Source organism: Psittacula echo (assembly GCF_963264785.1).
Source record: "Psittacula echo genome assembly, chromosome: 1".
Lineage (NCBI taxonomy): Eukaryota > Metazoa > Chordata > Aves > Psittaciformes > Psittacidae > Psittacula > Psittacula echo.
The window spans coordinates 124,534,667-124,559,142 of NC_137735.1; the positions used below are offsets into that span (position 1 = coordinate 124,534,667).

Genomic DNA, 24,476 nt, shown 5'->3' on the forward strand with positions numbered 1-24,476 from the left:
TTCACCATTTCTAGCTATTTGAAATGGCATGTTATAAAAAAGCCCACTTCCCAGAATTCATTGTGCTGGGAAACAGCGCATCCTTAAGTTCTCTCCATGAACTTCTGTCTTGCAGATGGGACTTCTTTACCACAAAAGACATCTGCCATATACTGGAATAAAACATGTGGCACTGTAGTCAAGAATAAGGTCCTTTATCTTGTTCTTAATGTAGGTTGTGTCGCAGATACTAGACAGATCCACCACTTTTCCTTCCTCTTTTGCTTTCTGTTGTCATTTGCATTACATAAATAGCTACATTTGGACTGCAGATTGTTTTAGACAAGTAGATGCAAGAGTTTAGCAAAATGTAAAGAATACACATTAAATATGGGGTGATATATCCTCAGCAAACAGCTCTTCTGCCATCCTGCCATATGTCTTGTCCATCCCGACTGTCTCTAATTACATTTGAAATCACCAGCTCATTCCAGCCAAGAGGAGCTAAAAGTCTCAAAGACATTTACATTTCTCTAAGTTTACTGTGGATCACAGATGTCTTCTCCAAGTGTGCTTCATGCTGTTACTCAAGACTGTGTGCATGGGAGGGAAACCCCAGAAAGGAATCACTCTTAGGAAAGACTTCGCTTGGAGCTTGCAGTCAGGCATGAGAGGTGTTTGTAGGAAACCAGGCTGCTTAGGTGACTGGCAGGCAAGTACAGCAGGTTAAAATGGGAGGGTTGAAGTTGCTGCCTAAGGCTGTCCATCCTGGCTGAGGCAGGAACCATCGAAACTCATGAGACAGCGCTTGAACCACCATGGTTTTCAGCCTGGTCGTTTAAGGTAAGTAGTGCCGACTGTGGTTTTGTGGTAGCCTGTGGGAATGGGGTTTACCTGTTTGAGTAACTTCTATTTTTGCTCAGGCCCCTTCAGAAACCCTCCCGGCTGAGGTTTACAGCAGCGCTAAGCGGCCGGGGAGCACTACACTTTGAGCGCTATGCCGTGGTCCACCATGCGGGGCAGCACCTCTGGGTGCCTCCACTCAGCGCGGGCCGGGCGGGCAGGGTGCCAGGCAGGCGAGGGCACCGGCGCGGCCGCCCGCTCCGCTAGGGTGCATGTCGGGTACGTGCGAGGACACACGTCCCGCCCGGCGCGGAGGCGGCGGGCACGCGGTGAGGGCTACGGCCCAAACCCGCCCCGGCCAACGGCCGCCGCGCGCGCCCGAGGCGTGGCGGGAGGGCGGCGGGAGAGGGAGGGGAAAACGCGCTCGCTCGCGCGTTGCCGGGAGACCCGTGGCGCGCGGGGGAGGGGGAGGGGGTTTGCGTGGTGACGTTAATTCTATATGAGCGCGAGCGGCGGGAGCTCGGGTCTTTTTACCGCCAGCCGCGCGGGCGCCTCCTCCTCGCTCCTGAGTCACCGCCAGACCCGGCCCGCGCAGGTACCGGGCGGGGCCCCGCCGCACCGGGCACCGGGGGGTGTGCGCGGGGGGTGAGGGTGGCGAGCGGTGGGCGGCTGGACCCTGCCCCCGCGCGGGAAGGCCGCGAGTACCGGCCTGGCCTAGCGCGGCCCCGCGGGCGGCGATGCCCGAGCCGCCCCAAGCCTCTCCCTGGCGGCCCGCGGAGTGGCAGCTCGGCGGCTCGCCCGGCCCCTCGGCGGTGTGCGCTGCCCGCCGCGCCCTCCCCGCGCTCTCGTGGGTCTCCCCGCCGCGCCCCGCGGAGGTGCCGAAACGGGCCGCGCGGCTCGGGCCGGCGCTGGGAAGGTGGGGGGGGAAGGGTCAGCACGGCAACACGTGGGGCTGGAGCGAAGCTGCCGTTGCCGCGGAGGGGATGGGCAGCGAGGCCGGAAAGTGGCACGGGGAGGAGCGGGTGCGTGTGTCTGTGTGTGTCCGTACAGCGGCGGGCAGGGACGCGGAGAGATTAGGGGGTGACGGTGGATGCGCACATGGCGGAGGGGGGGGGGGGGCGATGGCAGCGCGCTGTGGCCTTGTGCTGGCTCCCGCGCCTTGTTCGCGCTCCCGTGCGGGCAGCCGTGGCCGGGGCGTGCTGTGCTGTGCTGTTGCTGGCAGGGGGACCCAGAGATTCAGGCAGGGGACAGGCAACTCATGCTTCCTGCTTCAGGAGCGAGCGTTTTTCGGGAGTTCGAAGCGCGGCTTCTTCGGGTGCCTGCTAGCTGGTGTCACCCGAAATAAGGCATTTGCTTTCCGCCTTTGTAGATGGTTGTAGATGTGCCCGTTGTCCACGGTAGCAAATACAAGAGGTGCATGATGACTGTTGCCAAGGAAGGCTAAGAAACTACCTGGCAGATCTTATAACTATGACTGGAAGTATTGGCTTGCATTTAGCATTCGTATAGATCTGTCTACATACAAAACATATTCAGTCTACTCTGTACTGGATGTGTAGGGGACTCACAGTGTCAATATTACAAGGCTTTCAGTATTTAATACAAAGCCTTCCACGTTTGCTTGCAGAAGGGGACACAAACCTTTCTACAAGTGGCTGTGCTATGGTACTAATATGTTCTCATCTTCTAGAGTTTTAACTTCAAGCACACTTCAGTTTTGTGCATGTCCTCTTGTTTGAAGCCCCATAGAGATACACTTAGATTTCTTGCTTTAACTCCTTTGAGGAAGGTAAGTGAAGCAGGCACTGGGTGTTCAAGGTATGACAAATACTTTCCTCCCCTCTTCTATAGATATTTTGATGTCTGGTGGTGGACATTACACTGACAAGGCAGGAGAATAGTGCCTGATTATTTTCAATCATGAAATAAAATTTGAGTGGAGAGCTAAAGCCTAAGGCTGTGTACAGCTGTAGGAACCTCCTAACAAAAACGTTCGTGGTCATCCTGCTGTGCCCTTTTTCCAGTGGTACATTTTTCAGTGGTAAGCTCTTCAAAGAATGATAAAAGCACTGTGCTTGGGCTGGAGTAAGGCGAGTGGCTTCCAGTCTCTTGTAAATCCAAAAATTATCTGAATTCTTACAGCAAAACAGAGTTTAAAATCTTCATACACTGAAATATGAGTAGCTTAGGTGCTTCTGTACCAGGCAGAAGTTGAGGCTGCTCAGGCTTCAGGTACCTGAAACATTGACACAAGTGCTTAGAATAGGTCATCAATATCCAGACTTAAACTTGTGTGACCCACTTACTCCTGCAAGAGATAAATATTAGCAAACTCCCCTCCATTTTTTCTGTTTTCTGGCAGACCTTACATATCATGTGTTCTGGTTTCTGAGGACAGAGGGTTGTAGAATGAGAATCTTGTGCACAGGTGGTAGGTCTGATGTTTTTCAGAGCCCCTGGTTCTTCCCTGATGTTCACAGGACTAGGAAGTGATGTTGGGATTGCTGGGAGGGGACAGAAGTACTGCCCTGTATCTGTGCAGCCAGCCCAGCGTCACAGGAAGTTCCCAGAGTGCTGGATCTGCTGCAGCACTGTGTGTACAGCCAATCTTGTGTTTCACCTAGCCCTGACCTCTCTCAGAAACTGTTCTTGGGAGCAGGCAGAGGACTTGTTATGGTGGTCTGCTTTCTGAGCACCCTGGAAATGGTTGGTCTGTTTGTTGTTTTTTTTTTTTCATTTTGCTGCTTGCATAATTGATAATCAACATGTGTGCACAACTGAAACTGAAAGCAAGTTATTGTGGGCATGTATGTCATGGAGTTGTTAACAGTCTTGAAGTTTAACAGAATTTTCACAACCCTGAGTGAGACCTGGGTCTTCAGGCTGAGACCATGTACTTTAATACAGAACTCCAGATCTTCAAGACTTACTGTATTGTTGCATTGCTATGAATCTGTTTATTCACTTAGCTTCTAGAAGTTGAAGTAATTGTAACATGGAGAACTCGGCTTATTGGGGCAGAAGCTGCATTTCTCCAGGGAATAAAATAACTTCAGGATTTGAATTTCAGTAGTGAAAAATCTCAGGGGAAGTAAGACAAATATCATCTGTTACGAATTTTCAATTGAATCCTTTGGAGAAAGCCAGTTTGTTCTAGTAGACCAGGGGGTATAATGATCATATCTGTGGTATCTACACTTTTTTGTTAATATGGTTGTAACCCCGTTCGTCTTCAGGTTCTTGTGATGCAGCTGTAAACATTCTGTATCTCAAACTGAATGTCTGTTTCTTATTTCTTTTGGGCAACTTTAGGAATTGGACAGATAGCAGAGAATGGAGATGCAGGTGTTCTTTCAATGCCTGCTTGGTTTTCTGCATTTGTATACACATTCAGTGGGACTTCAGCTCTGGGTTTTTCCATGAGTTGATAGTGCTTTGGTATTTGTGTGGTACAGAAGATAATACTTTGCAGACAGAAGTAAGCCTTTAATACCAGTTGCATTTTACTAGATTTGGGGGGTTTTCTGAGTTAGCTTCTGCTCTGGGTGGCTGCATTCCATCTAACTTATTAGGAAAGCCGCTAGTAAATAATAGAGCAGAACTGAATGGTATGAGTAGTGTTTAATTCAAGAAACGGTTGTGATGATGGGTTTAGTGCTTATAGGTCAGTTTTAATTTGTAAATTACTTTGAGCTCAAAAGTGATTATAATTAAAGTTAATTCAATCTAGCTGATTCCCACTCTGCTCTGAGGTTAGTGAAGTTCCTCATCACCTAACATAGTTGATCTGGAGAGTAGGTCTGGTGTTATAATGTCATAATTTGTCTAGAAAACCAGACGTGCCTGGAAGGCATCACAGAAGTTGCTTGGGGATTCATTTGATGACCTTTTGAAAAATTAAGCTATTTAGAAGCAATGCGTGAGGCTTCTGAGGACTTCCTACGCTCAACAATGTTAATGCAAAGAAAAAATATTCATGATGAATCTCACTTATCTAATGGTAACTTTGATCTTTTCAGGAAAACTGCAGACTAAAACTCTTGCATTAAAAAAAAAAAAGACTTTGCTAATTTACTTTTGTTACTTCATACTTAGTTTTAAAATATACATAATGTAAGGTTTGAAATAATTTATGTTCTCCCTAAAGATTAACATTTTAAATGAATTTCTGTATGACCAAAACACAATCTGCATCTTAACTACTGTCAAACATTAGACTGGAGATCCTTCTTCGATGCAGAGCTGTTAAGATTTTAGTATTGGAAAATACAGATGCTTCTGGGGGCTGGATGTAGGCTTAAATGTACATTTGCGCAGACATACTTTAGCAGTGTCTCAGTTTAAAGCTTAACTTGTGCTAATGAGTAGGCAGTTGAAAGTCAGCAGTTTCAGCTGGTCTTTGTAGACTTCAAAATAAAATACTACCAGTTATATATATATAAATATATATATATATATAAAATACTACCACTAAAGCTACTACTTAGTAGCTTTTTATGATCAAAAGGTGAAAGCAACTTTTTAGAAGACTTCAGTTTCTGGGTGTACCTGCAGCTGTGAAGTGTTCAGTCACTGATTTGACATTTATTCTTTAAAAACATACCACCAACCCCACCTAAATTGCAACCAATTAGTCATAGAGATAGTAGAATTATTCTAATTTTTAAATGTTAGAAATTCTGGTTAGATTTGACTAAGCAGGTACCTGAAATCTAGAATGGATCAAACACCCAGGCTTTGAAGACCCAGGTTAGAATCATAAATATTGTTGGCTTTTCTGACCATCTGTGGTAAGAGTAGCTCAGTCCACTACTTTATCGTAGAATCATAGGGTTAGGGTTGGAAAGGACCTTAAGATCATCTAGTGCCATGGGCAGGGACACCTCACACTAAACCATGTCACCCAAGGCTCTGTCCAACCTGGCTTTGAACATGGCTGTTACCTAGATAACGTTGTTTCGTACGAGATGTTCCAAAGGCAGGAGGGTCAGTTTTCACTTTTTTTTGTGGGATGACTTGCCCATGATGAGAAGTTTCCTGGGCTTTTAACTAGAGCCTAGTTCTGGCTCTAATTAAAAACCTGTCTTAAGCATTGGAAGGTTAGGCTGGAGGGAGGGGGAGCACAGGAGGGGACATGAAGTGAAACACTTGTTTACATTCAAGTCAATTTTTAATCGGTTCTTCTTGAACTTCCTTTTAACTTGGGTATTTTTTTGTTACTTCTCATTGTTCACCTCTCAAATACTATTAATCTCAGATTTAAACTGCTCCTGTTCCTCAAGTATTTATGTTGCTAGGCCCTAAGTCGATCTGCTTCCTCTCTTCTGCAGTGTTCTGTAGTGAATACAGTATTTCTATTAAGGATAAGTTACTGAAGTACAGAATGATCAAGTTTTGCCTTGTGCGTTTTAGTCATCACATTCATTTCAGGTTTTGGTAACTTATGCATGTTGAGTAGTAGTCTTCAGTGGGCTGCATGCAGTTATACCTGTGTCTTTACACAGAGATTTTTTGACCTTTTAGCTTTAGTTGCTTCTTTTAATATATGTTACTTTAGATTTTAGTACTACCTATTTTGCCTCTTTTGGGTCACTCTTTTAAGCAGTTCTTAACTCCGTGGTACTCCAGTTTTGGACGTTACTTGTCTTGACTTTGAACGGTTAAGTATGAGCTGGTATTAAGTGCTTTATTCTGTTCCTTGTGTGTGCAAGTGGCATCATCAGAAATGAGATTGCTATTTTTTAACTGATGAGATCTTCATGATATGGCCTCTTGATTCTCTCATCACCTTCACTCTCATGGAGGTATTGGGTACTTCTGCTGGTGCCAAAACCACGACTGATTGAAACTTGCCAAAAAAAAAAAAAAGCTTATGAAGATCAGTTTGAAATAAAGCTCAATTTCCTTGGCTTAAGTTCTTCTCTACAGGTTTATGTAGTATATGTTTACGAATGCTTTTTCAACTCTGCACCTGTGTTCATCTGAAAGTGAGTTACTGAAAACCATAACCATGCATATATGCATATACTTCTGTTTGGTCTTATTACCAATTGTGACATCTCACCCCTGACAGACTCCACAAGGTGTCAAAGTTAGGTTGTTGTTGCGTTCTTTATGTAGTGAATGTTGGATTGTTAGTTGAAATCTGGATGTTTTAAGGTTTGCAGTTTAGTAATAGCTTTGGTTCCATGGAAAAAATACTGAGCTGGATCTAACAAGTTGCTGAATATATTTTAGGAATTTCAGTGGCTTCTTGGGGCACAAATGAATTTACAGTATTGCATTTACCAGATGTTCCAGCAAAAACACGCAGCTGAAACCTGTACACATTTCTTAGTGGCTTTCTTTAACTTCCTTTTCAGATAAGGGTGTCTAGATGTTTTTAGTCAAATTGTATAAAAACTTTAATGCTGCATTGCGTGAGTCTTGCAGGTAGTGTAACTGCCAATATGGTTGTATTTGATTATGTGGCAATCTCAGTAGTTAACTGATACTCTCCTTCATTTAATATTGTGGCATGCACAAGGTGATCTTTTAGACTGTTAAAATGCACCATGCTACCTGAAGTACTCTGTTAGAACACGATTTTTGTATTACTTGGACACTTTTTAACAAACTGAATACCTGTGCCAACATGAATTGCAAAGAGAAATCCTATCTTATGAAGTTTTAAATATCTTTGTTGTATGAAGATTCTTATTTTGGCCCTTCAGGGTGGCTGCAGTGCTCCCATTATCAGTGATAGAAACTGCAACAAGCTATACTGATTAGCTTGGGTTTGTTTTTGTTGTTTTTTTTTTTTTTTTTTTAATAATCCTTGTTTAGATTTTTCAGATTTGAATTTAAGCTTCTGTATTACTTATCTAATAATGAAAGGTGGTTCTAAATAGAAATTGGTTTTCTGCTACAGAATCTTGGCATCCAGAACAAAGCCCACATTGTGTGTTAATTACCCTATTTTTAGAACATGATCAGGGAGCTCAGATCAGTAGCAGAGACAAACATGCAGATACAATTTAGTCTAGATTTTAAATTATAGTTCTGTAGTCATTTTACTTAGAGAGACTTCTTCGCTGCACGAGTGAACAGGCGCTACCTACAATTCAATAAAAATATTACAAAAATAGAGTTTAGCATTCATTGAATCTTCATTGCCTGACCTAAAAACAAGGGGAAAGCTCTAAGTGTTTCCACATGAATGAAACCAAGCCCTGCAGTTACTAGTAACTCAGTTATGTATGTGTGTGTATATATATATATGTATGTATATGTTTCATAACAACTCTGTTTTGCCTTGGAAGAATTTGAATTTTTCCCATCATGAAACTGGTGTTCCCATGCAAGTTGTAGAGCACTTCAAAGTTGAAATATGAAAAAATCTGTGTTTTCATGCCATAACATGTATTTTGCAGAGGCCTGCAAGCACTGTTGTATTGGCAAATGGTTGATGTTGGTGCCTTTACCTGAGGAGTAATTAGGAAAAGCAAAAAATAACACTTGAAGAGGAGCGAGCAGATGGTTTAATTGTTTTGTTACTTGGTTAAGCATTATCATGATTTCGTATTTGTATTCTCTACAGCTAGATTCTCAATTTTGTTATCACAAGATAAGATGTTATAGCATAAAGTAACTTCAAACTTGCCTAGCTCTATTCATGAGTTGTTATAGAAGCTACTTGCCTGTGATGGCCTCTGCTTCTTTACCCTGCCCTGTACAGGTCCAGCCCTGTACAAAGAAACACCTAGCACTTTTTTTTTTTAACTTCCCAGCTGTTCAGACATTGTTGATGAAAGGAAGTGGCTATGTGTAGTTAAAGAAGAACCATGATAAGCTTTTCCAGCAGCATTTGCCAGTTATATTGACTTTCTCTGCTAGATGATATTCCAGTCAGCTAAACTCTTTTCTTCCCTTAATGAAGGAGGCGTTTCTCCCCTGTGGTGATGCAAGTGCTTCCCATCTTGGACAGTTTAGCACTTGCATGTAGCTGAAAGTTCTCAGTGTTTTCTGAAGCACCACTACTCATCTGAATTTCTTAGCCTTCTCTGCTTGGTTTAGATGACCTTACTTGAGCTTCTGCTAAAAATTCACATATATCCTTGTGCCAGTTAGCATATCTGCTGTTGGTTGTCTTCTGGATGAGTTGGTGTTTGCACAATAAACTGCAACAAAACAGAGGGGTTTGAATTACTGCAAGGGTCCAATGGCACCTTCTTGTTACTGTGTTGAGGAACCTGGATTCCTTACTTCCATTGACCGTTAGTTCCTTAGCCTCTTTATCAGACCTTGATAGCCTTCATTATGTCGGACTCTTGTTTTCTGTGCTTGTGTTTGGACAGTCTTAATTATCTGCTCTGGAATTAATTTGTCAATTTTTGCTCTCCTACAAGAATGGAAATCTTTTGTTAATAGAAGAACTTTGAGGTGCTAATAAAAGGAAATTGTCTCTGAAGAGTTTTGTGGCTGATGTCTTTCATCAAATAGATGGGTATCTTGATGTGATAGCATAGGAGTACTCTGCTCACTTAGAGACTGTTTTCTGAATCTTTTTTGCTGACCTTCATCTTGTCTAAGAAGACTTTTTTTTCTGTAGTATAAATGATAAAATCTGTAATGCATGGCTTGTCTGCCTATGTTGGTGATAGGTACAGTATCCCTTTGTTTCATGACTTATTTCCATACTAATGATAATAGATGTTTCATGATTTTCTTCACGCAAGTAAAAGGAAACACTTGGTCTTTTGCTTGATTCCCTTTTGAAATGGCATTTAAAATCGGATTTTAAATGGCATTTTAAAAGCAATTATTCAGTTGCTTCTTTTTGAAGAGAAGCTAAATGCTTTCCTAGTTACTACTGAACTGTATGATCCTTTCTCATGTAACAGTTTTCCTATCCGCTGGTTGGTGCCATAGCTGCTTCTACCAGTCGTGAAATGATTGAGATGGGTTTTTTAGGTCTTGTTACCAAAAAATTTGAAGTGTGTAACTATGCCATGTACTGTGCACTTTTTAAACAATTCAGCCAGTTCTGACGTGAAACTGCTCTATGCAGAGCATCTGAGATCTTTAAAGCTACAAACTTCTCTTAGTGGTTTTGAGCAAACTAGCCCAAACAATTATTTTGAACATCTACAGGCAAAGATTGTCTTTTGATGGATCTCTACGTGACTGGGTTTTTTTTTTTTCTCCCTTTTTTTTAATTTTGTTTTTTGTTTTTCTTTTGAGGTTTATTATATAAAGAAAAATGTTACAAGCTGCCCTTGTGGAATGCTAGGCAAGAACATCAGTTTGAAGTTCCTTCCAGTGAATATATTGCTCTTGAGTTTCCCAGTCTGTAGTGAGAGTTGAACTTGGGTGGTATGATGTTATTTGTCTGGCACTTTTGGTTTCTGCATGTGCTGCAAATAGTTTATAGGACTTAATCCTGATAATTTTTTTTTATACAACTAGCTGTCCTCTAGCTGGACCTCTCTCTTTCACTGACATCTTACTTAGTCCACTTAGTTTACTATCCTATGTTGCAGCTTATTAATACCATATAGGGCTCACTTGTTTGGGGCATCTTCTGTTAATATATTGCTTTCAGTTGCACAAGGCTTGCCAGAGACAGAGAGGGGCTGATATGTGTATGTGTGTGAACAGGCTGACTCACTTGCAGTGCTCTGAATTATTGACACTTGATAGGAAATTAGTTTGGGCAAGAGGGCAGATTTTTATTTATTTATTTATTTTTTTAAAGATGCATGTAAGTAAGGTTTGCCTGTAGTTTGGGTCAGATACCCTTAAAAAGCCCATTTCTGTCCCTTGACCTACTTGAGAAATTTCTTCTACTTGCTATTGCAAGCTAATTGTGTGAGCAGTTCCTCTAGAGAAGGGGAAAGGGTGTTTCCTGAAAGGGAGGGAATGGACACCCTTTGTGGTATCTACAGTGATGCTGAGCAGCTGAGATCTGTTGGCTGCCTTCCAGCCTTAGAGCTTGTGCAAACACTGTTTTGCTGGAGAAAGGCTGTCTCAGAAATGTCTTGCCTCCTCAGCTGATTCTTGATTCACCTCTCTGACCTGTCTTCCTGAGGCTGGACGGATGTCAGGGTAATCTAATACTGCCATGCTTACTTGGGACACTTAGAACTGATCTTCAAAAAGAACAGGCCTCTCACCACAGTGATTGCGTTCTAGCTGTAACACAGATGGTGCTGCTGTGCAAACTCTGACTGGTTTCTGTGTGGGTAAAGGAAAGACTGGGGAGGGCTGAAGTTTTACAATTTGTGTTTCTGTCTTCACTTAAGCAAAATTACTTAGTGAAGAAACAATAACTCCTGAAAACTGGAAGCTTACTAATGGGTAACTCGAGGCAATACCATTATTAGTTTCTGCATGTTATCGAACTACATTTCTTAAAAACCATGACAAATCAGAGAGGTGAACTGTCCTTTGAACATCATGATGATAGCAAATTTTCATACTGTTCTGGTAAAATGTAAGTTTTTAGGGAGTAATGCCATGTCCTCAATTGTGACTAAGCTTGTGCTAGGTTAACAGTCTCCTAACCTTTTTGTTTTGGAAAAGAACACATTTCTTTTGATGGCAGGCAGGCTTGTGATCAAGCTTAAGCTACCTGTATGAAAGAGGTTTTAAACTTTAGCCTCTGGAAAAGTTGCCGTGTAGCTTGCTTTTCCGTGGCTTTGATTCCTTTTTGTAGCATGAACTTCCTATGTACTCTCTTTAAAGCTCTGCAAAGGCAACCATTTTTTTCCTCTGCCTATTCTTACAGAATACAGCAAAGCATTATAAGTGAGGCCTCCAGGTACCTCTGTATTTGACCATAATTCAGTGCCTACTGGTTGTAGCTGTTTTAAGTAATAAAATTTACAAATAAGGAGGTTATTTGTCTGCTGGTTTTTGAGCAGGGAAGGAGGCTACACTTTATTGGCACTCATAAGCCTTTTCTTGCAGTCAGAAGGCATAGATTCTAAGTAGTATCTCAGCCTAGAGCAATCACTTAGACACTGAGGCTTGCAGTAAAACACCAGCTGTAGCCAGGTCTGTTATAATCCTGCATGGACAACTAGTGAGCTGGTATATTCCAGGAACTGCTTCAAGGAGTGAAGCCAGTGAATGCTTCTTGCTGTTCACATACTAATTTCATTATAGCTTTATAATAATATATTATAATAAATATATTATAGCTATATAATAATAACATTTCCCAATGCTAAATGCATCTCTGAAACAAACCGGCTGCATCTTTCTTGTGGAAAGCAGAGTACTACAAGTACTTCTTTTTGGGGAGATACTGCAAAATAAATCCTGCTGTGATATATTTTAGTATTACTGATTATGGTACATACTGTATCCAAAGCTCTGGATGTTAGACTGGCACCTTGTATCAGGCATTGTGCAAAAATAGCGGAGGCTGTTTGTTCTTAAGGAATGTATTTTCTCAGTGCTCTTCTGTCTACAGGGTTTGTTTTTTTTTTTTTTACCAGTAGAACTGTGTTTGCAGCAAAGCTTATGGTTGTTTAAGTACATGACAATAAATTAAACGTGATGCAACTACATATCCATGATAGTGGGTTGCACAGATTAGTTTAAATGTCTGCCAACATAGTTTGGTTGGCATAATGCCTTGTATCCTCCTCATGCAAGAGCTGTTGTCTAGAGCTGGCAGATGATGACAGTGTCATGACAAACAGTAGTATCTCCTCAGTTTGCAGAAGAACTTTTCCAACTGCAAATGTTCTGATACTGAGTTGTGTAAAATGTGGAGGCAAGATTAAAGGATCAAACATGAAAAAATGATGCAAGGAGAGCAAGAAAAATGGGATGAAGCAGATCAGAACCTCCGTCTGGTGTGTTCCTAAGTTGACAGCTGCTTGATAAGTCTGTTTCAATTAAAAAAAATGAAAAATAAATCTTTGAAGAATGTTATTCAGTCATTGAGTAAACTGAGCCATAGTTGGGAAACAGTGTTTGCATGGTTCATTTACAAGGCAGGAAGCAGAGGGTGAGCAACTGCCCTCTGCAGTGAGGAGGAAGCAGGGCAGGCGCTGGACTCCCGCAGAGTGCTGCAATGAGATGAATGCCTTCAGTATGGTCATAAGTTATCTGGAAAAGAGGGGGGAAAACAGTGAAAGGATGAACGTTGCTGATGACAGGTGGTTGTTCAGAATGGTGAAAATGAGGGCCCACTGAGGAGTTCAAGAGCACAAAGGCTGCTGGCGAGAGTTTCTCTGCCACACTGCTGCCCAGTGTAGAAAAATCTGACTTGGTTATGATCTCTGAGCTGAATGTTGCAACTCAGAAATAGGATTTTAGTGCTTCGGTGCTTGGGTGATAACTGCAGCTTTCCTGCATGCTTTCAGGGAAGCTGAGGACTACTTTATGGAATAAAAAATTATTATGATATTGTCAAATACCTGCATTTCCTGAGCCAGCATGTTTTTCCTGAATGTGAGTGACAGCTAAAAGTGTCTCTTGCCGTGCCATTACTTTTTTTTAATATGCGTCTGAGATGGGATGAATATTGCTTTTGAGTTTTTAGGCATAACTTGGTCATAGCCCATTTCATAATCTTATTTAGAAAAAGAAAGTTTAAATGAACTGTAGAAGTCAGTCTTTTTCAGGAATTATGTGTCTAAGGTGCTTCAGCTGCTGTTTCGACTAGCCACTGGCTTGGTATAACTATGGGGTTTGTGTTGTCACTGGTCACACTTTTGAAAGAACTGCCGCTAGCTTTATGGAAAGTGAAAGCTGTATTTGCTGGGGAGAATGGAGAGGAAATGCTGGTCTCTGCAAGGAGCCAATAACAGTTACTGAATGTGATCACTGTAACATTTGCATAAAAATGAGTGAACATGGTTGAGAGTCAGGTGTCCTTGGCCATGGCAGGGGAGCTAGGTGATCTTAAGGTGCTTTCCAACTCTTACTATTCTATGATGATTCTATGATGATGAAAGACAGGTGAGCTGTGCATCTTGTGCTCATTTGTGCAGTGATACTGTCAGTTGAAAAGGGCCTGTGTGAAGAACAAGTTAAAAGGAAATATGTAAGGAAAAGATTGTATATTTTGCATGGATAAGAACTTTTGCATATCAAAAATAATGCTAACTATGTCACTCAAGAAATAGAGGTATCTAAATTAAGGGTTTTAATTGTACTATGTTTTCAGTTTCTGTAGGTCTTCGGTCTGTGCTGTCTTGAGAATAGCATCCAAAGGACACTCTTTGGAATTGCTATATAGGAAGCTTGCATCTGTGTGTAAACCTGAAGTCCCTGTACAGGCAAACATGATCTGAATTTTGAGAAATTTAAAATGAATAAAAAATATTACTGGAACTCCTCAACTTTTTACAGAACTATTAGATGTCCTTCTGTTTACAGCAGTGCTGCCATTCTATTTGATAGCAAATACTACATTTTTCTGAAATAAATTGACAATTAGTTGGTTCTCTGATTTTGCTGCATACTGGGGAATTGAACTTCCCTGATTATGTGCAGTCTCCTAAATATTTCATTGGCACTGTAAATCTGTGGTCCTAAATGAAGGCATCCTACTTCCTTCCCATGTAATTGTTGGGAAGTAGTTGTAACACCAGGATAATGTGTTGTTATTATATTCTATTTTATGAATAGAATGTTGGTGTTAAATTCTGAAGTTTATATTCTAACATGTCTCTTCATGACTGTTAATGTGCTGATCTTACTGGGACAACACTGACTAAAATTCTCGTTGGCATGCATTATAAGGAGTTAAACTTCCTGAACTAAACTCAAATTTGTTTAGCCTACTGGGCAGCAGCTAAAATGGGGACTTAAAGCAGTAGTTTCTATGCTTCCTGGACCACTGGATTATTCTTGGTACTTGTTTTTCCTTGAATTATTAGACCTAAGACAGCATTAATAGGACAGTGTTTTCTTGTGCATAGTATTGTCTCTGATTTGAAGCTACCCAAAACATCTGTTTGGAGAGTAGACTCAAGTATAGTTTTGCTGGTGGACGATGTTTTTCATCTTGTAATACATTTGTGAACATAGCTGCTTAGTAGTATGCAAGATTTGCAGTAGTCTCTCAACATATTTCTCGTTATTGTGTCTGGAATGTGTTTATGATGATACTGAGATACCTACGGAAATTCTGATCGTTCAGGACATGGAAATTAGTCTTGTTAAATAGCTTGGCACCTGACATCAGTTCTTTACTTAAACTTTCTTATTATTCTCTGGGTATTCTGAGGAACTACTTAGATTATGTTTGTGAAGTTGAGATTAAATGTAAAGCCACAAAAGTCTTCTTTAGTATTGAAATAAACTGGTTTAGCTATATGTATCCTCTGTCTGCAATTGCATGCTGGAGTAAACAGTTACCAACATGGTTCTGGCACCCCTTTTGCTTCAGTTTTTCTTGGGTTGTATTTTCATTTTATACTGGAACAAGACTATTTTTCAATCTGTGGTACTAGTACAGTCCTATGGTAAGAAATGCAACATGGAATTTTGCTGGTACTTAGATTTATATGAGTGGATCTACTGGTTCTAAACCAGAACAGTTTTTCAGTACTTTCATATGCTTTAAAGTGAGGGCTCAAAGCATGTAGGAGATAAGCCACTCTTCATATTATAATATGTGTTTATCCTATTTCTTAAAGCTGACATAGTTTGTGTTTGTTTCTTTCTTTTTTTCTTTTTTTAGGATTATGGCACTTGCCTGTAAACCTTGTAAGTGAAGTCTAATGCTGTTGTTCTTACTTTTTTTTTTTTTTTTTTTTAATCTCCTCTAGGGTTTGAAATCTAGGAGAATGACAGACATAGACAAGTAAGTAAAATCTGTAGGTTACTCTGGCTGGCTCTTACTATGTCCTTTGCTGTACTTCAGATGGCTGTGATCTCCAGATAGTTGATAGACAGGGTCTAGGTAATGATCTTCACACTGTGGCAAGATGTGAGGTTTATAGTGTGTGGAAGTTTTAAGTTGGGTTTGGGATATTAATTGTAAGTAAATCCAAAACTAAGACAAGACACCAGTCAATATACTATGTTAGTTGGAATTCTGGAGGGGAAAACAATATTAGTACTGCTCATTATTATTGTTTCACTGTATGTAGATTTTTTCTACCCTTTGCTCATTTTATGGCATTCAAAGTATAGTTTAGGTAAACCTACCCTCAGTTCTTAAGGCCTGCACATCTTAACAAAGAGGATGTATAGGGCATAAAAAGGCTTTGACTTGTTGATATGAACAGGAGCTGAATGAATTCTTTTGTAAAAAGGATTCTTCAAAATTCTGGAAAGCTGCTAGTTCTTTAAACTGTTCTGAGATTGCTGATGTAAAACTTGAATCTATGAAGACGAATTTGGCTTTGGCTATTTAGACTTCTGGATTGTCATAGATCAAAACTGATGCAACAGTTTGCTTCTACCCACATGATCTCTAATTTGAGCTCTTTAAGCTTATTATAGTATTTTATAAAATTAACTTGATCTGTTACTCAATATTCCTAATAGCAAAGAACAGTCTGAACTTGATCAACAGGATATGGAAGATGTTGAAGAAGTAGAAGAAGAAGAAACTGGTGAAGACGCCAATAGCAAAGGTAACTGAAAATTCTAAGCAGTTGCATACATGCTTTCTAATGAATGCGTTGAAAGGATTTTACTACTTAAAATAATAGGAAATGGTAAAACATAACTAGTGATGCACAACTGTATTTAGATTTTGAAGTGAGATTTTTTTTTTTGTTTTGTTTTCCAGTTGTGTATTTTCATTAGTTGTCTGCATTCACTCATTTTAGTCATGGTTAGTGCCAGTACAGATAGCACTGGCTACCTGTAAGGGTGTATAATTGGAAAAGAAAGGGTTATTGTGGGTATGTGAGTAAATTCTTTCAAAGCTAACATCAGTTAAAAGCTGAAAATGTGAAGCTTTGGGTAGAAAAAAATCAGGTTTGTATATGTATGTGTATTGCTCTTATTTTTTAATCAGTTGCTCAGTAATTTGCTGCTGAATTGACTGCGAACAGAAGAAAAATCGTGCTTAGTGTTACTCTTAAAATGAATAAAATCAATAAATCTTTATTCTCTTCCCCCCCACTACCCTCCCAGCAAAAAACCTGAACATGTATCAGAATGCATTTGTCTGTCTGAATGGTCTTAGTCATGCTTTGTAGTTAATGATTTGGAGCACACACAGAATTTTGAAGAGCAAACAGCCGAAAGAGAAATAAAATGATTTGGACTGCTGATAGTGCCCCATAATGTGATTGCTTGAACAGAATAACAACACTAAGGAAAAGTATGATAATTTTGCTCAAGGTGTGATGTTAGAGGCTCTGCTATATCTGTTGAAAGAAGTCTTTCCAAAATTGGATTGCAAAATTCTGGGGAACACATTGGTCAGCTGAGGAACAGCTTACAGTAATTAAATGGTAGGTATTCAGCTGTTGCAAAGGAACCTAGAGGTGAATAATGTGGGATTTTCTAGTGATTATTTCCAGCTACTGTAATGGGATCTGAGGGGAAATTATACTTTAGGAATCTTAGGGGGAAATTGGATTTTACAAATCGGAAACGTGTTTAGTAGTAGGGAAACTTGACACAGTGCTAAGCAGTTTTTGCATCTGTAATTCTTGCTTGTTTAGTTTACTAGTGTATTCTTCATGCACAATTTTTCCTTAAGTTATACTGATTTACCTCTTTTTTTTTTTTTTTTTTTTTTTTTCAAATCTAGATGATTCTGGTTAAGCATATCAGGAGTCCTTCTGTGGGCACTAAGTAGTCATACTTTAAAGGGAAGCTCTTTGAAGAAGTAGTGTTCATAAATCCAAAAACTTGCAAAACAGAGTATGTGTTTGGATCTCAGTTTGAGGGGATATGGCTGTTTGCATAGGCATACCATGTGTGTGATGTATATACTGATTTGATAATAAAGAGTGCCTGGCAACAGACCCAAATGGCACAACTGGGTAGGTTTTCAAGCTATAGGGAAGACTTATGAATAATAAGACCAGAGAAAATTAGATACCTTGACAAGAGGAGTAGTATTGACTAATGTGAGGTAGTACCTTTTTAAGAAATAATTACAGCTATATACAGTAATATAAACTGATTGCAATCGTTCTGGAGAAACAAGACTGCTCTTTTGGATGTCACTTGAAACATAACTTTTCAGCACGGAATTTCAGTGCTAGGAATAAAAGTGGAAGAGAATATTCACATGTGGTTACTGTAGTGAATGGCATAGAAATAGAAAATGGTATGCCATTTCTAAAAGTTTTATGCATCAAGAAGGATTTAGAACCTTAACTCTAATTTTAATGTGTCAGAAGAATGCTGTATAAACCTAGTATCTTATAAGGAATGCAGAGTACTTGTCTGCCTATCTGTAGATGTTGGGGATGGGAGAAGGCGGCAAAACAGCATGATAAGAACTGACCATAAATTCTTATGATCAGTTATTAATTAGTATTAAATCCGTTATTAATCAGTTATTAGTAAGTATTACAAATACAAAGTTGTGAAATTCATTTCTGCAGATTGAGGCACAAATTTTGAGCAGAAGGGTTGATGTTAATACAGATAATGGAATCTTAGGCTAGGAATCTGTGTGTTTTTCATTGTTTGAAACAGGTTTCCCATTTGGACAAGGTGCTTTCTAAAGATGGTGAAGATGGTAGGCTTCAAGGACCTAGTAGTCAGTAATGTGTCAGACTAATGAATAATTCATTCTTTTGCAGGAAAAATTAGGCAAACATGGATTTACAAATCCAAGTCTGAAATTGTTTTGTTTGTTTCCATTTACTTAAAATGGAATGAAAATCCCCGTTCCAGTTTTTATTCCCTTCTTAAAGTAAAAGCAGTCAAGGCAAAACCAATGCCTTCAGAGGCATTTAGAAACCTTCCTTTTTAATCAAAAAAAAAAAAAAAAAAGAAGAAAAAAAAAAAGCTCAGCTTGCTGTGTAGTGGCCATTTTAATGCAGATGCTGTTTCAGTGTGCAGAATATGATGGGTTTGATCCATGCTTCCCAAATGGAAAGGTGTTTGAAATGCTACTTTGCCTATTTTCTTTTTGCAAGTGTGTATACATGGTAAATGTGCTGCTCTTTTGTAGTATTTAAATATCTTTTCTTTCAAGATCAGTCTAAAAGATGCACTTAATGTAACTTCTTTTTTATTTAGCTCGGCAATTGACTGTACAGATGATGCAAAATCCTCAGATTCTTGCAGCCCTTCAGGAAAGACTTGATGGTCTGGTAGGCACATCTACAGGCTATATAGAAAGGTACAGTATTTGTTCAGTATGAGTAGTGATACAAACAGTTCTTCTGCTTTCTGAACAGTATTGCCTGTTCAGTCATAAACTATGCTGCTCAGATTGCAGGAAAACTGATATAGTCCATCTGTAGAGTTGTAGAGTTTTTATTTGGGGTTTTATGAACAAAAGAATGTTAATATTTACAATGGCTGGCTGACCTTGTCTCCTGAAGTTATGATATGGCACACTATTAAAAGATATTTTGCTGCTACTTGGAATGTCTTTTGTAGCTTTGCCTTAATCATGGAAAATCAGTTAAGTACAGAAAAATACCTGGAGACCTGCTGTCTCTAATATAGTAACTTTTTTTTTTTTTGCCTGTAACCATTAGCTAATTAGGAATGTTGTTAGCAGTACTATGTGCTATCATGTGGTCTCCTTACTTGGTCTGCATTAACAGATAAAATTTTTTGGTTCTCATGTGATTTCTGATTGTGTGTGAACATTTCACCACATTCACAGGAATTATAAACCATACTACTGTCTTGCTGTGATACAGTTCTACATTGCTATTGACTTGAACTGAATAACAGACATTGCTGTTGCTGCTACTCCTACCAATACCATTTTTCTGTGATAGATGATGGTGTGGAAGAAAAGCTCATTTAACTAACAGTCTTTCTTAATAAATACTGGCCCAAGTAAGAGCACGGAGTCAAAGGGTACCCACATTCTCTCTCTCATATACTGTACACTACAGGCTTTCTATACACAGTATTTTTCTTGGTTTTTTTTTTTTTTCCTGATCTTAATTAACATCTACTAACTTTCCAGATCCTTGACCTAAGAAGTGAACAAAAGTGGTAACATTGATTTACATGGTGTTCTTCTAGTCAGCTGCTCTCTGACATACTGTACCATCTCTTCATCAATGCACTTTTTAACACAAAAGCATTGCAACTTCACCACTGTACCAAACTAGCTTGCAATATGAAAAGAACTGGAAAATGTGCGTAACTTGAGTCTGCACTTTCTCAACGTATGCATGCTTACTTAACCAGGCTTTACAGGTGACTCTTAAATGTCTTCCCAAGTATTATTTTTAGTTCAGTCATCTACAGAGTCTAGGCACTGAGATGGCACAGAATTCAGCAGCAATCTGGGATCCTAAATGCCAGTTATGTGAGCTATTAAAGAACTAGATGCGTAAGCTGGTAGGAAACTAAACAGGTTCCAGGAAAACATCTGTCTGCTCAGGCTTAGAATTTGCTAATTGCTTGGCAGCTATCCAATAACTTCTTCACCTGTGCCTGGCCACAATAATTCTAATGAAACATATTTTAATAGAGCAGAATTTCCATCAGCTGCTCACAACAGGTTCTATTCTTGTGTGATGATAACCTTTTCTAGTGGCTTGTAGTTAGAGCAACAGCTTTTACTCACCATTGTTGTACTTGTGAAGTCCACTTCAGATTTCATAGTCTGCTTCTCCATTTTGGATTTACTTTAAGAGCTGTCTCTTTCATGAAACTGCCTTTTTTAATAAAAAAGTACAGTTTGTAAAGGTAGTTGATGTACAAATAGTGATGCACTAGTTGGCATGAAATGTAGCTTTGACACATGCAAAAGACTGTTGATTCTTTAGTAAAGGGGTTAAAATCTTTACTCTGACATACTGGAACTGAACATTCTGAATGTATGGGGCACTACCTCTTAGGAATGTCATAGTTCTTTATATGCAATTGTTAAGGCCAGTACTCAATGGTGTAAATATATGCATGTGGCTACTAAGTGGGCGATCATTGTATGACTCAACTGTGTGGTCATACTAATTTTCTTCCTTAGCACCTTTTTCTTGAACTGACAGAACTTTCTGCTTAAGTTGCTGTTGGATCTGATATTGTACTTGAAGATAAAATTACAGCAAGTGATTAACTTGACTAACTTCTTCAAAAAGTCAGAGTAATGAGAATGGTATCAACCTTTCATGAACATACATGTCTAAATTTAAGCATTTTGATAGTTAGTGTAACAGATGTACTTTTGCCCAAATTGGAAGGTTAAGGGAAATTTTGATTTAATGGTTATATGCATATTATCTTAGCAACCAGAAATAGTATGTTCATGTTGATTATAAAGTTATTGAGGAGAAGGGTTCTGCATTTTAAAGTGAACAAGGGTATTGAAAGATGTGCTTGTTCTATCTGGTAAATGTAAAAGAGCTTTAGTAATTAATATGAACCTTTGGTGTGTAACTTAAGCTAATATGTTCTTGGTTACTTCCTCTAACCTGAAGCTGGTCCTACACCGTGCAGCTGCTTAAATAAAACAAATACAGGAAGTTAACATAATCTTCTGTAACCAATTTGTCCCACTTCTCAGGCAAGGGAGGCTGTCAGCAATCCCCCCCATGAATTTCAGTTGTCACCTTGATGTATGTAACTTTGTCCTAACAGTAAATCTACGTTACCATAGTTTGCTAAAATGAAACTAGTTCTTAAAGAGTTGTAGCTGACAAGTATTTATGATGAAGATTGCCTTAATTGCTTTCCTTTTACACATGTATAATGCAGTGGCTTATTTAGCAAACCAGTTCTGGCTTGCTTTGGGAGTGACAGTTAATATGTTAGAAGGCAGTAGTACCAGCTGCTTGCCTTGGTGAAACAAAAATGTGAATTTTTAAGATTAAGTTCCTTAGCAAAGAACAACTTGATTGTCTTGAAGATTCTTTCGTAATACCAAGCCAATTAATGATAAGACCTTTTTTAATTATGCTCAATCACATGAATTTACTATGCTGTTTGTTGATAATGTAAAACTTGGGATTTAGTATGAAGTTCTGTTGTACAAGTTTGTCTCATGATTGACAATGGTTAAACCCAGGTGTTTGGGATACTCTGGTTCTAACTGAGGTTAAGTCTCAGTTTAAAAGCCTGTGCTAACAGTTTCAATCTGCATGGTAGAGTGGGTGATAGCTTTGATTTGTGGGTCATGGTTTTGATTTGTAGGTCATGGGTTTGATTTGTACAGCTTTTTAAAGCTTAAAATAGAGTGTAAAATCTGTTTTGATGCAAGTTGGTTAATTTGCAAGGGGACTGGGTGAGGAGGGGTCAGCATGTGCTTAGAATGCAGTGTTAGTAACCGTTCTGTCACTGAATTTTTCAGCTTGCCTAAAGTTGTTAAAAGACGTGTGAATGCTCTCAAGAACCTTCAAGTTCAGTGTGCACAGATAGAAGCAAAGTTCTATGAGGAAGTTCATGAGCTGGAAAGGAAGTATGCTGCTCTGTATCAGCCCTTTTTTGATAAGGTATTTTAATGCTAATTGTTTTGTACTTAAATGCTCTATCTAAGACACAGGGGAATATAAACTGAAAGCTTATTCATGTTCTGAATTACTTTGGTCTTGTATGTGCCTATGCAATTCAGTTGATACAGCTTTACCATCCATATGAGTATCAGCTAAGAATAATGGGGAGAAAGGTTCAGTTTGTTCTGTGGTTACCAAAATCACTTCAGTATGCCAGGTCTCATCTTGTTAATTGAGCAGATACCAGATGATGTGGTAACCTTTCTTGAACTTCAGTGTTTGTTTTAGTGCATTAAAAAGCTCTTAATTGCTGAGTCTTCTAGGACCTGAAGAAAAAGTTTTGATACGTAGTTAATGTATTACTAATTATGTAAGTTTAGGATTAGGAATTTATTGGTTAGGACATTATTGGTTACAGTAACTAGGAAATTTGAACATATTCTTGGTTTACCTTCCAGCGAAGTGAAATCATCAATGCAATTTATGAACCTACAGAGGAAGAATGTGAATGGAAAGCAGATGTTGAAGAGGAAATTTCAGTGAGTATCTTAATCTGTTCTCATCAGTATTTCAACCTTTAGCATGAAATAAGGTTTAATACAGTAACTAAAGTTAAAAATAAAATTGGGTGCGTAATGATTACTTATAATAATTATCATAATTCTTTGGCTTAAAGCATGCACGTGGCACTTAATCTGTTCTGTATCAACATAAAACTGTTAATGAACCTTCTGGTCACGCTCTTAAAATTAAGAAAAACTAAAATTTTTATCAAGGAGGAAATGAAAGAGAAAGCCAAGCTTGAAGAGGAAAAAAAAGATGAAGAAAAAGAAGACCCTAAAGGAATTCCTGAGTTTTGGCTGACAGTATTCAAGAACGTGGACTTGCTAAGTGATATGGTGCAGGTAGGTGGTGGTCCAGGCTTGTTTAAAGTTGTGTTAATATTTAATCCAAGTGTCTTTAAGAAAGGAGTAGCAACAGTACACTACTTGATGTGTTTCTAGGAGAGCGTAAATGGAGCAAGTGCTTGGATGTCAACTTGAGAGCACAGAGCACTCTGAAATACCTTCTTACTGTGTTATTTGTTGAACTTATTTTACCTTACTAATACACCTTCTGTACTTATAAGATTGTGGGCATCGAAAGTGTATTAGATACTGCTAAAAACTGTAGTTGATGTTTGCACGGATTTAGGTTGTGTACTACAGTGAAAATTTTTCCATGCAGTCGTTGTTGCCATCTGCTGGTCAAGTTTCTGAAAGTGTTTCAGTGCTTTAATGAGGTTCTTGTGCTATTGAAAACTCGTTCTAAAACTGACTTTTCATCTCTGCAGGGTCTTAAATCTGTGTACAATTTAATGTTATGAAAATTGAATAACCTGTATTTTTCTTCACAGGAACATGATGAACCTATCCTGAAACACTTAAAAGATATAAAAGTGAAGTTTTCAGAAGTTGGGCAGCCTATGGTTAGTTTAACCTATTAAACAAGATTACTCTTGTGTTATCTAGAGATTTATTTGTATATTAGTAGCATGGTCTGTGATAGCCAGTTGTCTTATGGCAATCATGAGAAATATACAGCTGCTTCTTGTCTTCTGAAGAACAGTACAAAGGCTAGTACTAGTGTTGCAGTACCATATGAATGAATTTATACTTAATTTAACCTTCAAATTCTGATGAGTTAATAACTAGGCCTTAATATCTTATGACTAAGTTTCACCTTTAAATTTTGATACCTTCAGGTACTTTTTGTATAGCTGCTGCATATAATTGGATATAATTTCCTTGCCGGAAGTCAGGTAGCTTGAGAAGTTTTAATATTTTAAATTTAGAATTTATCTCTTATTGGTTAGCACCAAGAGATCTGTACACTAGATCTTGTAGTCATTATTGTAAGCAATACCTGAACTAATGAGTAGAAGTAAGCACAAGATCAATATGGTAAATGAAAACATTTGAAGATTTGTTGTACAGCTTGGGCAGCAAATTCTAGAGCAAGTTATGTATAGGCACTATTTCAGTATCAGAGGAGATAGATATATTCCCTCCATGTGTACTTTTGGTTTTAGATTTTAGGTATTTAGAAATTAAAGGTATGTGT

General features: G+C 39.1%; 1 protein-coding gene across 9 annotated transcripts in view; it reads left to right on the forward strand.

Annotated features, from left to right (window-relative positions):
- Window positions 1–790: 790 nt before the first annotated feature.
- NAP1L1 (nucleosome assembly protein 1 like 1) overlaps window positions 791–24,476 on the forward strand; it is a 31,133-nt gene continuing 7,447 nt past the window's right edge. For 3 of the 9 annotated variants that reach the window (XM_080617178.1, XM_080617179.1, XM_080617176.1), the window contains exons 1-8: window positions 1,305–1,417; window positions 15,597–15,631; window positions 16,321–16,409; window positions 18,991–19,093; window positions 22,232–22,373; window positions 22,832–22,912; window positions 23,150–23,278; window positions 23,770–23,841. In XM_080617178.1, coding sequence (XP_080473304.1) covers window positions 1,322–1,417; window positions 15,597–15,631; window positions 16,321–16,409; window positions 18,991–19,093; window positions 22,232–22,373; window positions 22,832–22,912; window positions 23,150–23,278; window positions 23,770–23,841 — 747 coding nt within the window. In that variant the 5' untranslated portion in view covers window positions 1,305–1,321. Of the gene's footprint in view, window positions 823–1,105; window positions 1,152–1,304; window positions 1,418–1,731; window positions 1,845–15,596; window positions 15,632–16,320; window positions 17,241–18,990; window positions 19,094–22,231; window positions 22,374–22,831; window positions 22,913–23,149; window positions 23,279–23,769; window positions 23,842–24,476 lie in introns of those variants that run through there. The other 6 variants (XM_080617181.1, XM_080617182.1, XM_080617177.1 and 3 more) reach the window with 6 other exon arrangements.